Here is a 15,397-nt window from a genome sequence, read left to right on the forward strand (position 1 = left end):
GTAATGGATAAGGTTCCTTATAGTCTTCATTTCAGGAAACAAAATTATGTCTGTTTGGCTTAAATATTTATTTTATGCACCCAAATAATTCCATGACAAAAGACAATTTATTTTCAAATGCAAGGTTGCATTTTTAATCATTTTTATTATTAAACAAGAATGAAATTTTTAATATTCATTCAGATCAGATCAAAATTTATACTTTTAATTTGCATTTTAACCATATGCAATGTTTCAAATAATTATTTGCTCATTCCAAATCAAAATATTGGAGATTAGCATAAGACAGGAACATGAAGTGAGTCTTATTTACCACTAATATTTCCAATGATACAAAGAAATACTCACCATATTTCTGCTAGTTATATCTCCTAAGTAAACCACAGCATTCATCTGAGGAGCCCAAGTTTGAATCTCTCTTTGCCAAGATGTCAAGGTAGAAAGTGGCACGACTAGCAAGAAAGGCCCATACAGTTGATGTTCATGAAACAGGTAGTTCAGAAAAGAAATTGTTTGTATTGTTTTACCCAGACCCATTTCATCTGCAAGAATACAACTATTCCCTCTAAAAACAAACAAACAAACAAACAAAATTTATAAATGCTTTCAAGTTAAAACCAGCAAGACTAATTTAAGACTACTTACTTGCACCATGAGTGGGCAAGCCAGTTCAGTCCATTTAACTGATAATCTCTTAACTCTAAACTGTCATGTCCTCCAATATAAGATGGTTGCTTCTTTAGTGCAACAAACCTCGGCCTCTGTTTTAGAATCTGTCAAAAGCAAATTGAGCATCAGTCTTACTACTAAGTGAAGTTACCAATATATCTTCTTATAGAAACAAAGAGGCTATATGATTCTGTTTGGTCACCAAGTCTAGTCTTTATTCATGACAAACATCTAAGCCATATAACAATATCCACCAATTTGCAAGCTAAAATTAGTTTGCTGATCTGAATTCCACAACAGAAATTACAAGAACTCATTCACAAAGGTTACTTTAAAAACAAATTAAAGTAATAAACAATTTCATCTTTGAATGACAAAAAAATAAGTAGGAGCAAATATAGAAACATAGAATGGGTTGGGTTGGAAGGGACCTTAAAGAACATTTAGTTCCAACCCCCCTGCCATGGGCATGGACACCAAAGTCTATTCTTAATAGTAATACTTCCTACATATATAAATATAGCTATCACTGTTATGGACAGCATTCAAAAAGATTTTATAATATGCACTATTGAATGCATAAAATAGATCAGGTTTTAAAAAAATTATTGCAACTGTATAAATCCATTGAAATTACACACTCACCTTGCAGTCCTTAAATGGAGTAGTCTTGGATTGGTTTCTGCTAAAATACTCATCAATACGTGTCTGAAATTTTTTGGCAATGAGAGCACCGTCTTCCCAGCTACATTCTGAGTAAGGCAGACCTTGCCATTTGCAATAGTAGTCTGGATAACCAGCTGCTGATTTCTGATTTGAATGAGCTGTAGAAACGCATTAGAGATACTAGATCAATATTTTCTTTCTGTATTTTAAGAAAGCACTCATTTTAGGTGATAAGACAAAACTTTTCATCAAAGATTTGGTTTTGCCTTAAGCTGCTAGGGATATTAATAACCTAAATTTCTTAACTATAAATTCAACATGCAAGCAATAAACTTGTAATATTCGCAAGACTGTTTTCCATCTGGAAGTTTGTCACGTACCAATTATCCTCTCCACTATTTGATACTGTTTATGTAGATCATCTGTAAGTTCCTGCTGGCAGTTATAATATTCCACATCTTCTGGAGAAGCATTTTTCAGCCTGAAACGGGAATTCATTTGCAGCACTTATTATTTTGTGCAGTTCTAAAATTAAGAAAATCTGGCAATTTTAAAGCTCTGAATGTAAGCACCACAGGAATGCTGCTTAGAGAACTTTGGAAAAGCTACAACTCTGGAATTCCTGCTATAAAAGTGTTGCATCTGGTCTAGGTACATTATCACTGATGACTGAGGAAGCTTATAAAGAGAAATTACTATCAGCTACATCTTATACTAGTCATGCAGATTATTTACAATATCTGTTCTCAATACAGTTAATGCACTTCACATGGTATTTTCACAGAAGAACACAGATGGCTCACTATTAAGAATCTATCTTATGAGTCACTAAAAATTCCACCACTGTTCATAGATTATATTACACATACTAACAAACTGGAATACCACAACATAGCACTAAAATGTAAGGAATTTTTAAATTTCTTGGTTCTGAGGCTTTGACAGAAGTTTGAGCCAAGAAAACGAAATGCTGTAATGTTTTGAGTGCTTTAGTCATTTCTGATTTTTTTAAATCTCTGCAGCAATTCCCAAAGAACTCTGATCAAAATACAATGACAAAATAAGTAAAAGTTAAAATTTAAAACAAAACCAGAAAACCCACCACTCATCTTGTTAAAACATCATTTATAACACACATATTAAAATCTAGATGCAGAAGCTGCTTCCTTAAAGCCCTGATTTTACAAGATGTGTGAGTATTGTCACGTGCTCAAGTAAAGTTGGTGTGCACAGAATCTTACAGGATCGTATGATGTTAGGAAAGCTTCAAATTTAGAGCTTTTGTCTTCCTCTTGTACAGGCACTTAAAGCCATCTATATTGTTACAAAAATATGCAACATGGAAATTGTTATAAAAATACTCACCAGCGTTTTGTTTCCTGATCCTTTTTTTTGTAGTTGTCCAGTTTCTTCATTCCTTTAACATTTTGTTGCTTCAGTGTTTCCTCAGTTTCCCATGTATTATGGATGTGTGACCAGCCTTTCCATTTAATAAGATACTGTATTTCTCCTGGCTCCTTTGATTTTTCAAACCCAGTATTTGGGTCACCATCTGCCTCAACTGCATAGATGGTGGTTGCAGCACCAGTGGCTAATAAAGAAACCACACCATAAGGCTTGATGCACTGCCATAAATTAACCAGTAAAAAAACACACTGCAGAAAGCAATTTGTGATGCTCTTATATGAAGATGCAACTTGATTAATTATATCTACAATGTTTATGTCAGTCTTCTTATTTGAAGAATTATGATGCAGCTATATTAACACATGCACAAGTATACCAACAAGATTCAAAAAAAGCAACCAAAAAATACTGTCCCTAACCTATAGTCTCATCAGAATTTTCTTAGCATTCCTAGTCTTTCTAATGATCCTGAGAGAATGCTCCACTAACAATGCTTGCTGTCATCTTTGCTATGTCCTTCTCATCTCTAAGAATATAACAGATATTGAGAATTGTGCTTAATCAGCCTTGAGACTTCAATAGCCTACTATTCAATTATTACTATGGATGCCATAAATAAAATTTACAGAATCAAAGAGTGGTTGAGATTGGATGGGACTTCTGGAGGTCATTGGTCCAACCTCTATGCTCAAACAAGGTCACCTAGAACCAGTTGCCCAAGACCATGTCCAGATAGCTTCTGAATATCTCCAAGGAGGGAAACTCCACCACCTCTCTGGACAACACTAACATGCAAACTGGTAACAACAGATGAGTAGAAGGATAAGGTACTCAACAACTTTTTTTCCTCAGTCAATGCAGGAACTGAGGAGGCAAAGTCTGTCCTACTGCAAGTGAAGATCAGGTTCGAGACCACCTGAGGAATCTGAACATAAGTTTTTGGGACCTGATGAGATGTACCCCAGAGTCCTGAGGGAATTGGCTGATGTAGTTGCCAAGCCACTCTCCATGATATTCAAAAAATCATGGCAGACAGGTGAAGTCCCAGGTAACTGGAAAAAGGGAAACATTGCACCCATCTTTAAAAAGGGTAGAAAGGAGGACCCTGGAAACCAACAACCTGTCAGCCTCACCTCTGTGCCCTGGAAGATCATGGAACAGATCCTCCTAGAAGCTATGCTAAGGCACATAGAGGACAGGGACGTGATTTGGGACAACCAGCATGGCTTCACAAAGGGCAAGTCCTGCCTGACCAACCTAGTGGCCTTCTATGATGAAGTGACTCCACCGGTGGACAAGGGAAGGGCTACAGATGTCACTTATCTGGACTTCTGTAAAGCCTTAGACATGGTCCCCCACAACATCCTTCTCTAAATTGGTGGACTATTTCATGGATAAGGAATTGGCTCCATGTCCGGATGGAGATCAGTGATAAGTTTGGGACCAATGGTTATTTAATATCTTCATCAATGACATAGATGAAGTGATTGAGTGCATCCTCAGCAAGTTTGCAGGCAACACCAAGCTGAGTGGTGCTGTTGACACACCTGAAGGATGGGATGCCATCCAGAGGGACCTGGACAAGCTCAAGAAGTGGGCCCATGTGAACCTCATAAGGTTCAACAAAGCCAAGTGCAAGGTCTGGCACCTGGGTTGAGGCAATCCCTGGTATCAATACAGGCTGGGGGATGAAGGGATTGAGAGCAGCCCTGTGGAGAAGGACTTGAGAGTACTGGTAGATAAAAGGCTGGACATGAGCCAGCAATGTGCTATCAGAACCCAAAAACCCAACCATATCCTGGGCTGCATCAAAAGAAGTGTGGCCAACAGCTTGACGGAGGTGATTCTGCCCCTCTACTCCCCACTGGTGATACCCCACCTGCAGTACTACATCCAGTTCTGGAGTCCTCAGAACAAGAAATACACGGATCTGTTGGAGCATGTCCAGAAGAGAGTAATAAAAATGATCAGAGGGCTGGAGCACCTCTCCTATGACGACAGGCTGAGAGAGTTGGGGTTGTTCAGCATGGATAAGACTCCACCTTATTGTGGTCTTTCAATACTTAAAGAGGACTTAGAAGATAGGGACAACCTTTTTAGTAGGGCATTCTGCTTTTGGCTGGGATAGAATTAATTTTCTTTATAGTAGTCAGTATGGGGCTATGTTTTGAATTTGTGATAGAAACAGTGTTGATATATCAGGGATGTTTTAGTTATTGCTGAGCAGGGCTTACACAGAGTCAAGGCCTTTGCTGCTTCTCATACCACCTCACCAGGGAGTAGGCTGTGGGTGCACAAGAAATTGGGAGAGATGGTTTGTTTTCCCAAGTAATCATTATGCATGATGGGCCCCTGCTTTCCTGGCTATGGCTGAACACCTGCTTGCCAATGGAAAGTAGTGAATGAATTGCTTGTTTAGCTTTGCTTATGTGTGCAGTATTTGCTTTCCCTATTAAACTACCTTTATCTCAAACCATGAATTTTCTCACCTTTTTATTTTTTCTGATAGTCTCCCCCATCCCACAGGGGAAAATGAGTGAGCAGCTGTGTGGAGCTTAGTTGCATAGGGCCTGTTGCCATAGGACAAGGGGTAATGGTTTTGAACTAAATGAAGGGAGATTTAGACTAGATATAAGGAAAAAAATTTTTATGACAAGGGTGGTGAAACACTGGCACGGGTTGCCCAAAGAGGTGGTAGATGCCTCATCCCTGGAAACATTTAAGGTCAGGTTGAACAGAGCTCTGAGCAATCTGATCTAGTTGAAGATGTTCCTGCTCATTGCAGGGGGATGGGAGTAGATGAACTTTGAAGGTCTTTTCCAACCCAAACCATTCTATGATTCTATGACACTTGCTTTCCTCCAGTCCTCAGGCACTTCTCCCAGTTGCCATGATCAAAAATTATTGAGAGTGTCCTTGCAGTGACATCTGCCAGCTCCCTCAGTACTCATGGGTACATTCCATCAGGGCCCATTGACTTATGTATGTGCAGTTTGCCTAAGTATTCCCTGGCCTGATCATCTTCCACCAAGGGTACATATTCTTTGCTCCAGCTTTCCCTCCCCGATATCGGGGACCAGGGATTCCTGAAGACTGGTCTTGATAGTAAAGACTGAGATGAATGAAGTATTCAGTACCTCAGCCTTTTCTGTGTCCTGTGTTATCTTGTCATTCAGTAGTATGCCTATATTTTCCTTAGTCTTCCTTTTGTCACCTATAGAGAGGCCTTTGTTGCTGTCCTTGACAATCCTTGCTACATTCAATTCCAAGTGGACTTTGGCTTTCCTAACTGTGTCTCTGCATGCTTGGATTGTGTCTCTGTATTCCACCTTCCCTATACCTCCTCTTTGTTCTTGAGTTTTGCCAAGAGCTCCTTGTTTATCTCTGCAAGCCTACTGGCAATTTTGCCTGACTTCATGCTCTTTGGGATGGGCTGCTCTTGAACTATTTCTCCCTAAACTCGTTTTACTACTTCCCTCCCCCCAATCTTAAGAATCTTATGTGGGGTAATTTTTAATTAAATACAGTTGGTATTACAGCTGAAGCACACTAGCAGAAAGAAACAGGCCCATTTCTGCAAGGAGAGCCAAATAAAGAAGTGGACCCAACCAGATGCAGGGAGCAGATATAGAAACAGAGCATTGCAATAGTAAAAGGCATGTAAAATAGAAGAAGTTTAGTCCAAAAGGCTTTTAACACAGCGATGACACTGTGCATTAAAGGGCTAGAGTAAGAATACACTGGAAAAAAAAGAAGCAACACACAAGCAGGACACTGCATCTCATCAGATGCTGGAAATATGAAACCCTTACCATCATCCATAAAATTAGTTCTAGAAATGCACATGCAAGCATACCACTGAAATTTTATATTCCACCATCCATTGCACTGTATTGGGACTATTTGAAAATAAATAACTGAAATCACAATCTCAATGGTTCAGCCTTCCTAACCTCATCCTTCATCATTCAGGCTACTGGTTAGCTCTTGTATTCATTCCATTTTCTCTTCACCCTCTTGTATAGAGTTTATACCTATCAAATATCAATAAACTGTACAAATAGTGATGTAACAGTATGCTATGCATTTAAGCAATATTCCACTTCATTTTTTCTCTTTCACAGAACCACAGAATATGCTGAGTTGGAAGGGACCCACAAAGATCATCGAGTCCAACTCCCGGCCCATCCCAAAGAGTCACACCATGTGCCTGAGAGTATTGTCCAAACACTTCTTGAGCTCTGTCAGGCTTAGTTCTGTGACCACTTCTCTAGTTACTTAAGTTCTGCTATGTTTAATTTTATAAGGCTTACAAAAGAAACATCCTTATGAGTATGAAAAACAAAATAGGATTACTTTCTGGTACTTTAAAACGTCTTTACAAACATCACAGGTTACCTACAGCTGAGAATAATTGCTGTTGACATTGCACCACAATGCAGAGCAGCATCTTAAGAACACTGATAACAAAATTACCTCCTTTTCGGCCAATTCGACTATCCATAAACTTCTCTATAGTTTCAAATTCATCTTCTTCAGGCTGTGGGACATCTTCTCCACAAACTTCCAACAAGTCATCAGAATCTGTCTTGGTTTCTTCAGCTTCTTTGTAGCTAACATTGACTGTTGCCTGGCGACGAGATCCTCTCTTGTCATAGTCATCATTGTCTGACGAATCAAGCTGCCTCTTTTTCTGTCCTGCAATCTTTTTGCCACTTTTTGGCTCAATTCTTGAAGGCAATAAGACACAACACAACAGTGGAGTTTCAACATGGACAACTATAAGCCTTCTATATTTGTTTCTGAATACGTGTTTTTCATGACTATTCAGTTAGACCAATTTCATTTGGAGCAGACAGGAAAGAGGTATTCAACACAAACCACTGGTATGATAACATCTTTTGTAGATTAAAAAAGGTCTTCAAGTTCTGTAATAAATATTAATGTTTTCATTTGCCTGTATAGTAGTACAGTACTTGATTACAAATTAGAAATAGTACCAGAGTAGCTAAAATGCAAGACCTTCTTACCTGCTTGGAGGTTTCCGGCTTTTGACTTTGTTTTCTGGCTCATAGTCAGATTCACTGTCTTCACAACTGCTTTTCTCTTTATCTTCCTCTGATTCAGAATCAGAACTAGTTCCTGATACTGACTCTGACCCAGACATTTGCCAGTCTTCACTGTACATATTGAGAAACAAAATAGTAACTCGCATTAGTTTTCGGGGGGGGTTTGTTTTGTTTTTAAAATCAAGCATTCACCACAGGCTCGTTGCTTTAATTTCAACATTCTTTACAGAAATAAAAATGTTATAATAGTCATTTCAGCTGGAATGACAGAAAATTATAATGGATGGATATCAGGTAAAAATACCAAGTGGCTTCAAAAGGAATTGAATTCTGTTATGAAGAGACAGATGTAAAGAACAAAATACACCAAAAATATGGATTTCTGTATAAAATACAGCTTTAATAAATGAGTTATTTTGACATGAATAAACCCGACATCCTTAATAACTTTAGTTGGAAAGATACATATTTACTGGAACTTACCTATGATCGTCATAAAAACCATAACATTATATTTTGCAGAATCCAAAAATCTCTAATAGCTATATCCCCTGTGCCTCATGAATAAATAGCAACTTCAGCACAGGAGCAAAAAATAATAGAGAATCAGACTGAGAAACACACAGAAAGACTTCAACCATGGCAATCAGAGGCACTGGCTCCCAAAAGCCCCAACTGAGCTTCCAACTCAGTGTTTAACACTCATGCAAGATATTATGAGCAAGCCACTTGTGACTCCCAGTGGTTGTATCTCTGTTCTCCTGCTTAGCTGAGATATTCTACTTTGCAAGAGGAAAGATGTACCCACTGATCAACAGTATCTTAACTCAGACTCTGTTTGTACAGAGAAATTTAATCTTAATTGCTTGGGTGTGAGTGGAAGAAAAATCTGGTATGCATTTTTGAAAGGTTGCTAAATCTTTATACTACTATCTAATACCAGTCTTAGGGGGTCTTTGACCAAGATGATCAAATAGTACTAATGTCCTTCAAAAGTGAAATATTACTCAAAGACCTTTACATTCCATTTCAGATGAGGAAACCTAAGAATCAGGGCTTTGACACTTCTTTCAATTAAATATGAAGTGGTCCTCAAATTACATTTTCATTGTGATCAATACATCTGTGTGTCTTGGAAATGCTACAGAATCATCTGTCTCCTCAAAAGATTTTTTTCTGTAAGCTGTAAATTGAAAAACACCCAAACAACAACCTCTCCCTCCAATAAAAACAGAAAAAGCCCTACCCCAAACCAATCAACTCTCCCACCCCTATGCAAATACACAACTTGTATTTATTTGGAGATATAGACAACATATAGAACACCACACTCTGTATGGCTTGGAGCCTGTACTAAATTTATATATAGAAATCAGCTCTGCATGTCAGATAACAGCTGCAAACATACTTGTTTCAAAATAGGTATAAATCAAAATTGAAGCACTGGATAGAAGGGGTTATTTGGTTACTAGTTTCTAAACTATCTTTCCTGTAACAGATTATGTTATTAGGTTTAATCACATTCTTAAGTAACAAAAGACAGAATGACAATTCATTCAAAAAGCACTATTTGGCATAACAGCTTCTTTTTGCCCCCCCCCTTCTTGAAGATATTATATTGACAACCCTGAATACTGAGATGATTAATTTAACTGGAGAAGAGGAATGAGAAAACAGTTAAATTTCTATTCAATGTTCATTTAAAAAATACAAAACACCACAACAACAACCAAACAAAACTCACAAAATTACAAACAAAAAAAAACCAAAACCACCCCTCCCACACCCAAGAGGTCACTACCAATGAGAAGGTATAATCTTTTTCACAAACTATTTCATTTACAGCTTAAAACCAGCTCAATTTCAACTTGGATTTATTGACTAGCCAAGATGGTTTATTACTGTCAAACCTGTAATAATTGGGGGGGAAGGTTGCCTCTAAAGCATTGAAAAATTTGGCATTAACTGTAGTAAACCCCTCAGGTTTAGCCAGGGCCCCTTGGAGAATAGAATGCTGACACAGCGGCAAAGAAGTTTCCTGTCTCCAGGGACATCCGCCTTATACCTTATCCCTATAGCCATGTAAGGCAATATTATGTTAACCCTACTATTGGTCACTTATGGTCACTCTAACACCTTTGCCATTGGTCAGGATTGGATCTGGGCGCCAAGGGTATAAAAGTAGCATACTGTACCCCTACTAACTCGGAAGAAGAAGAGCTGAGACCCTTCACGGAACCCCTCCAATAAAGCCATACACGTGGAACAGCCAGCGTCTTCTGCTTCTCCTCTCTCTACCGTCTGCTGGAGCCTTAGGCCAAGGGAAAAAGCTACCTAGCAAGCAAAGCTGAAATCATAAGAGCTGCCTAATCACTAAGAGCTGAATATTCCCTGCTTGCTAGGGCTGTCCCGCGGCCTTGTTCTGAGAGCGAGCTGGCTTCTGGCACCCAGTCCCCTTGGGGATTGAGCTCTGGAGCTATAGTAGCTTGCATAGGATAAGACCAAGCAAGGCTCATTTAAGTGGCTGCCCAACATGTCGTCGGACCCTGGCCCCCAGGAGCAAAGCGTCACCAGAGCATCGGAGCCTTTTGGGGCCTCCTGTTATTGCCTGTTCGGGAAGCCTCTCCTTCTGCGAAAGGACTTCTCATTTTAGAAAATCCTCTCTGCGGAAGGCTCAATTCGACCCTCAACAATACATCTGGACGAGATAAAGTCTGAGGAGAATTGAGGAGCAGACCCCCTTCCACAGACCCCTGACCCCAAAGGACGTAAGTATTACTTAAGATTGCGCGCATACCTTTGGATGCTCTAAAAAACCTTTCTTGTTTTTTTTCTTTTTTTTCTCATTTTTCTGTGGAAAGGGCTTGAAAATCATGGGTACTTGTTTAAGCACCCTAAGACTAACCACACTTGAGAGAGAGTTATATTTAACCATTGTAAAAACCTTATCTGTTAACAATTTCTCTTTTTCTAAAGGTAGTCTGTCAAAAAAGACTCTTAAAAAATTTGTAACTTGGATTGTGCTACAATTTCCTGAAACAGATAAGACCACAATTACTGAAAATTCTTTTTGGGATACGGTTGGAAACACCATTTATATGTCTCAAACAAAACAGGACTTTTCTGTTACTAACTTCTTACCTTTATTTCATATAATAACTAAAACTATTGAAAAATCTAATTCTGAAAAAAGTTCTAAACTAACAGATTTTTCCTCTTCAAATGCTAATTGCGCTGATAAGATAACAGAGGTATGTGGCTTGCATGCCCCACAGTCACTGGGCGCTGCAGTGCTTCCTGCAGATACCACCTCGCAGGCAAAAGCCAAGCAGCCCCCCCCCCCCCACATTCCCCCCCCTCGCGGGACCCTCGCTGCCCAACTCCCCGTTTCCTGCAGCCCCCCACCCCCCCGGCCCCGCTTCCTTCCCGCATCCGGCCCCGGGGGCCTCGTTCCCTGCCCCTGCCACCGTACCCTCCGCTGCGACCACCCCTCCCCCTGCGCCGCTCTACCCCCTTCTCCCTCCCCCCGCCCCCGTGCTGCCGTTGCCCCCTCCCGTCGCTGCGATTCCGGTCCCCCCCACCCCCGCGCCGCCGTTCCCCGCCCCCGTTTGCTCCGTCGCGGTATCCCCTGCTCCCGCTGCTGCCCCCGCGCTGTCCCCCGCTCCCCCCGCCGCGTTCCCCGGCCCCGTTATCGCTGCCACCCCCCCCCAACCCCGTGCTGCTACCCCCCCGCCCCTGCGACCGCCCTCCCCGCCATCACCGCCCCCGCTCCCACCCCTCCCGAGACCGCCCCGACCCTCCCGGCCCCTCCCGCCGCTTTCCTGAGCCATGCCCACATCCTATCCCCCTGCACTGAGCCGCACACATGTGCAGTACCCCAAACCAACAGCAGTGTTTGCGCACCCCCAAACCCCCCAGGCGTGCATCCCCAGCCCGCCCACCCCCCCTGCCCCCACGCGTCCCTCCAACTCCTGACCCAACCCTCCTGCCACCCGAACGGATCAGAGACCACCTGTGGCATCACCCCCCCCACCCAATCCGGTCCCTGCTGTGCTGCTACCCCTCATCCTATAGTGCCAACTTCTGGCCAGTCACTGAAAACCTTGAAAAGCGCTTCTAAACGAAAAAAAAGGAATTCACAGGTAGCATATCCCTCACATCATTCCTCTGACGATGAGAGTTCTTCCGATGAATCTGATTTTGATGCGATTAATATAGACCCATGGGCTCTTATTAAGATAGAAGCTACGAAGTCTGGGAACTGGGACCTAGCACAGAAAATCACAGCCTTTCCGGTCGAATATAAGCAAGGAAGGAATGGTGGGGAATCTAATATCAAGACATGGAAACCAATTTCTAATAAGGAACTAGTGCAATTGAGAAATATAGCCAAGGAACATGGACGTAGTTCACATATCTTTAGAAATTTCCTAGAAGCCATGTTCTCTGCACATGTCTTGCTTCCTCACGATGTAAAAAATATTTCACAATGCCTTCTGTCACTGGCAGAATATTTGTTATGGGATAGGCATTGGATGAAACACTTAAAAACGTTATCAGATTCATATACTGCTGATGCTAGTAAGACCAACTTTACAGTAGAACAGTTGGCCGGTGAAGGAGACTTTCAAAAGCCAGCAGTACAAATGGAAACACTGAATAAAGAAGCACTGCAGGATGCAGCAATCGCAGCAAAAACCTCCTTGCTTCTTATGCAGGATGAGTCAATACCAACAATGCATTTTTCTACTATAAAACAAGGCACTGAAGAAAGCTTTATAAAATTTGTGGACAGACTTAGAGATGCTTTGGAGAAACAAATAGAGAGTGCAGAGGCAAGAAAGGAACTCTTATGCAAGCTTGCTTTCAGCAACTCAAATGAGAAATGTAAGGCCCTTTTGAGGTCTTTACCCATGGATTCAGACCCTACTATAGAGCAAATGCTAGACTGCTGTACATGTCACATGTCCACTGAAAATACAGTGGCCCAAGCAGTTGCTAAGGGTATTGCTGAAGGAGTTAGGGGTGCATATGCAGTCATAACCTCTAAGGAACAAGCTAAATGCTATCACTGTGGAGAGCTAGGACATTATATAAAGGACTGCCTGGAGAGATCACCCCCCGGATATCATCGGAATTATTATCAAAGACCCCAACATCAGCAACGCTATCAGCCGCATCCTTTAAACTCCTTGAGGCGCCCGTTCGACCTTCGGGCGCAGAATACAAATCAAAGGCCACCAAGACCCAATCACGCACAAACTCAGGCTGCTCCAGACCCAAAGGAGAAGCCCCAACCCACGGGACAACCCAGAGGGGTACCCGCCGGCAACTGGTAACTGCTTTGTCCATTGACTTTAATGATAAGAATGTTCACCGTGTTCCCACAGGAAAATATGGACCTAAAGGGAGTCCTTCAGACATTTTAATTACAGGTGACTCACTTAATACTTTAAAGGAGATCTCCGTTGTTCCAGAAGTGCTGACAGTGCAGCCGGGACAAGAGATCCTCGTGCAGGTATACTGCATAGACTTACCATTTTTTCTTTCTAAGGGAACTCCAATAGCTCAGGCATTTTTACTCCCAAAGAATCACAGGGAACAGATTCCTCTCAACCCTACAGCTATGTGGGCTCAAGTCATGGGACCATCCAAGCCTACCATCGACTGCGGCCTCTCCTGCAAAGGAGAGAAGACCCACCTGCCAGGGATGCTGGACACCGGTGCAGATGTGACCATCATCGCCCGTTCAGATTGGCCAGCACACTGGGATCTACAACCTGTTGTAGGCATGATTTCCGGGATTGGTGGAACTACAGTATCCATGAGGAGCAAGAACAACATCCTGGTTGAAAGGCCAGAAGGCAAGCTGGCAACCATCCGTCCATTCGTGGTAAGGGCCCCCATCACCCTTTGGGGCAGAGACATTTTATCCCAGTGGGGTGCTTCCTTATGTATTCCCATTCCGGATTTCTGACTGGGGCCACTGAGTTGAGCGCGCTGCCAGAAATACCCCGTCTCACCTGGAAAAGCCACAAGCCAATCTGGACTGAGCAGTGGCCCCTAAAGAAAGCCAAGCTGCGTGCCCTAAACGCCCTCGTGGAAGAACAGCTCAAAAAAGGCCACATAGTGGAGTCCGACAGCCCTTGGAACTCTCCAGTCTTCGTTCTACCAAAGCCAGGTACAAACAAGTGGAGGCTTCTCCACGACCTTCGCAGAATCAACGAAGTCATCGAGGACATGGGCCCTCTTCAGCCTGGCCTGCCCTCCCCATCGATGTTGCTTAGAGACTGGACACTTGCTATCATAGACATTAAGGACTGTTTCTTCAGCATACCACTGCATCCCGAGGATGCTCCACGGTTTGCTTTCTCCGTTCCCTCTATTAACAAGGAAGCTCCGCTCAAAAGATATCATTGGCGTTTTCTTCCTCGGGGATTGAAAAATTCACCGACTATCTGCCAGTGGTACGTGTCTCACATCCTGTCTCCCATTCGGAAATCATTCCCAGACGCCATCATCTATCACTATATGGATGACATTCTGGTGTGTGCTTCAGACAAAGCTTACTTGGACAAAATGGTCAAAAAGACTATTGAAGCCATTGAAAAGGCAGGAATGGAAATTCGTGAGGATAAAATCCAGTACACTGAGCCATGGACATACCTTGGAGTCCAGATCCGGGAAAGAACCATCCTACCTCAGCAGATCGCCATAGACGACGACCCAAAAACCCTCAGGGACTTACATAGCCTGTGCGGATCCATCAACTGGGTGCGTCCACTGCTAGGAATTACATCAGAGGACCTTGCTCCCTTGTTCAATCTGCTTCGTGGACCCAAGGAACTGGACTCTCCCTGCACCCTCACAGAGGAAGCCAGAGGTGCCATCGTCAAAGTCCAGGAAGCCCTGTCTTCACGCAAAGCCCATCTCTACGAGCCAAGTCTGCCTTTCGAGTTCATCATCCTGGGAAAAGCACCCAGATTCCATGGACTGATCTTCCAATGGGACCCTAAGCTGTGAGATCCTTTGTTGATACTGGAATGGGTTTTTACAAGTAGCCAACCTACAAAGACACTTACTACCTACCAGGAGATTATAGCACACTTAATAAAAAAGGCTAGGACTCGCCTTTGCTCTCTTTCAGGTTGTGATTTTGAATGCATATATTTGCCAATAACCCTTAAAGACTTTGAGGATTTGATCAAGACCAATGCGAGTCTACAGTTTGCTCTGGACAGTTATACGGGTCAAACTTCATCAGACAGCCCAGAACACAAGCTTTTCAACCAGAATGAAACTTTCCATTTGATTCCAAAATGAATCCAAAGTAGAAAACCTCTCAAGGCTCTAACCCTATTTACAGATGGCTCAGGGTCATCCCACAAGTCGGTGATTACTTGGAGAGACCCCCAAACACAACAATAGCAATCTGACGTAAAAACAGTAGGATTGCCACAGATTGCAGAATTAGCAGCTGTTGTCAGAGCCTTTGAAAAATTTAAAAACGAGCCTTTCAATTTGGTCACAGATTCAGCTTACATTGCTGGAATAGCTATGAGAGCAGAACATGCTCTTCTCAAAGA

The 15,397-nt window shown here is 42.2% G+C and overlaps 1 protein-coding gene across 7 annotated transcripts in view; it reads right to left on the minus strand.

Moving 5' to 3' along the window:
* Positions 1-15,397, minus strand: part of LOC132086116 (chromodomain-helicase-DNA-binding protein 1-like) — a 103,689-nt gene that overhangs the window by 32,443 nt on the left and 55,849 nt on the right. For 6 of the 7 annotated variants that reach the window (XM_059491574.1, XM_059491576.1, XM_059491575.1 and 3 more), the window contains 7 exons: positions 7,773-7,922; positions 7,219-7,472; positions 2,701-2,926; positions 1,716-1,816; positions 1,315-1,493; positions 646-773; positions 349-565 (listed from right to left, as the gene is read on the minus strand). In XM_059491574.1, the coding sequence (XP_059347557.1) occupies positions 349-565; positions 646-773; positions 1,315-1,493; positions 1,716-1,816; positions 2,701-2,926; positions 7,219-7,472; positions 7,773-7,922 (1,255 nt within the window). Of the gene's footprint in view, positions 1-348; positions 566-645; positions 774-1,314; positions 1,494-1,715; positions 1,817-2,700; positions 2,927-7,218; positions 7,473-7,772; positions 7,923-10,016; positions 10,146-15,397 lie in introns of those variants that run through there. The other variant, XM_059491577.1, reaches the window with a different exon arrangement.

This window comes from Ammospiza nelsoni, chromosome W (assembly GCF_027579445.1).
Source record: "Ammospiza nelsoni isolate bAmmNel1 chromosome W, bAmmNel1.pri, whole genome shotgun sequence".
Classification (NCBI taxonomy): domain Eukaryota; kingdom Metazoa; phylum Chordata; class Aves; order Passeriformes; family Passerellidae; genus Ammospiza; species Ammospiza nelsoni.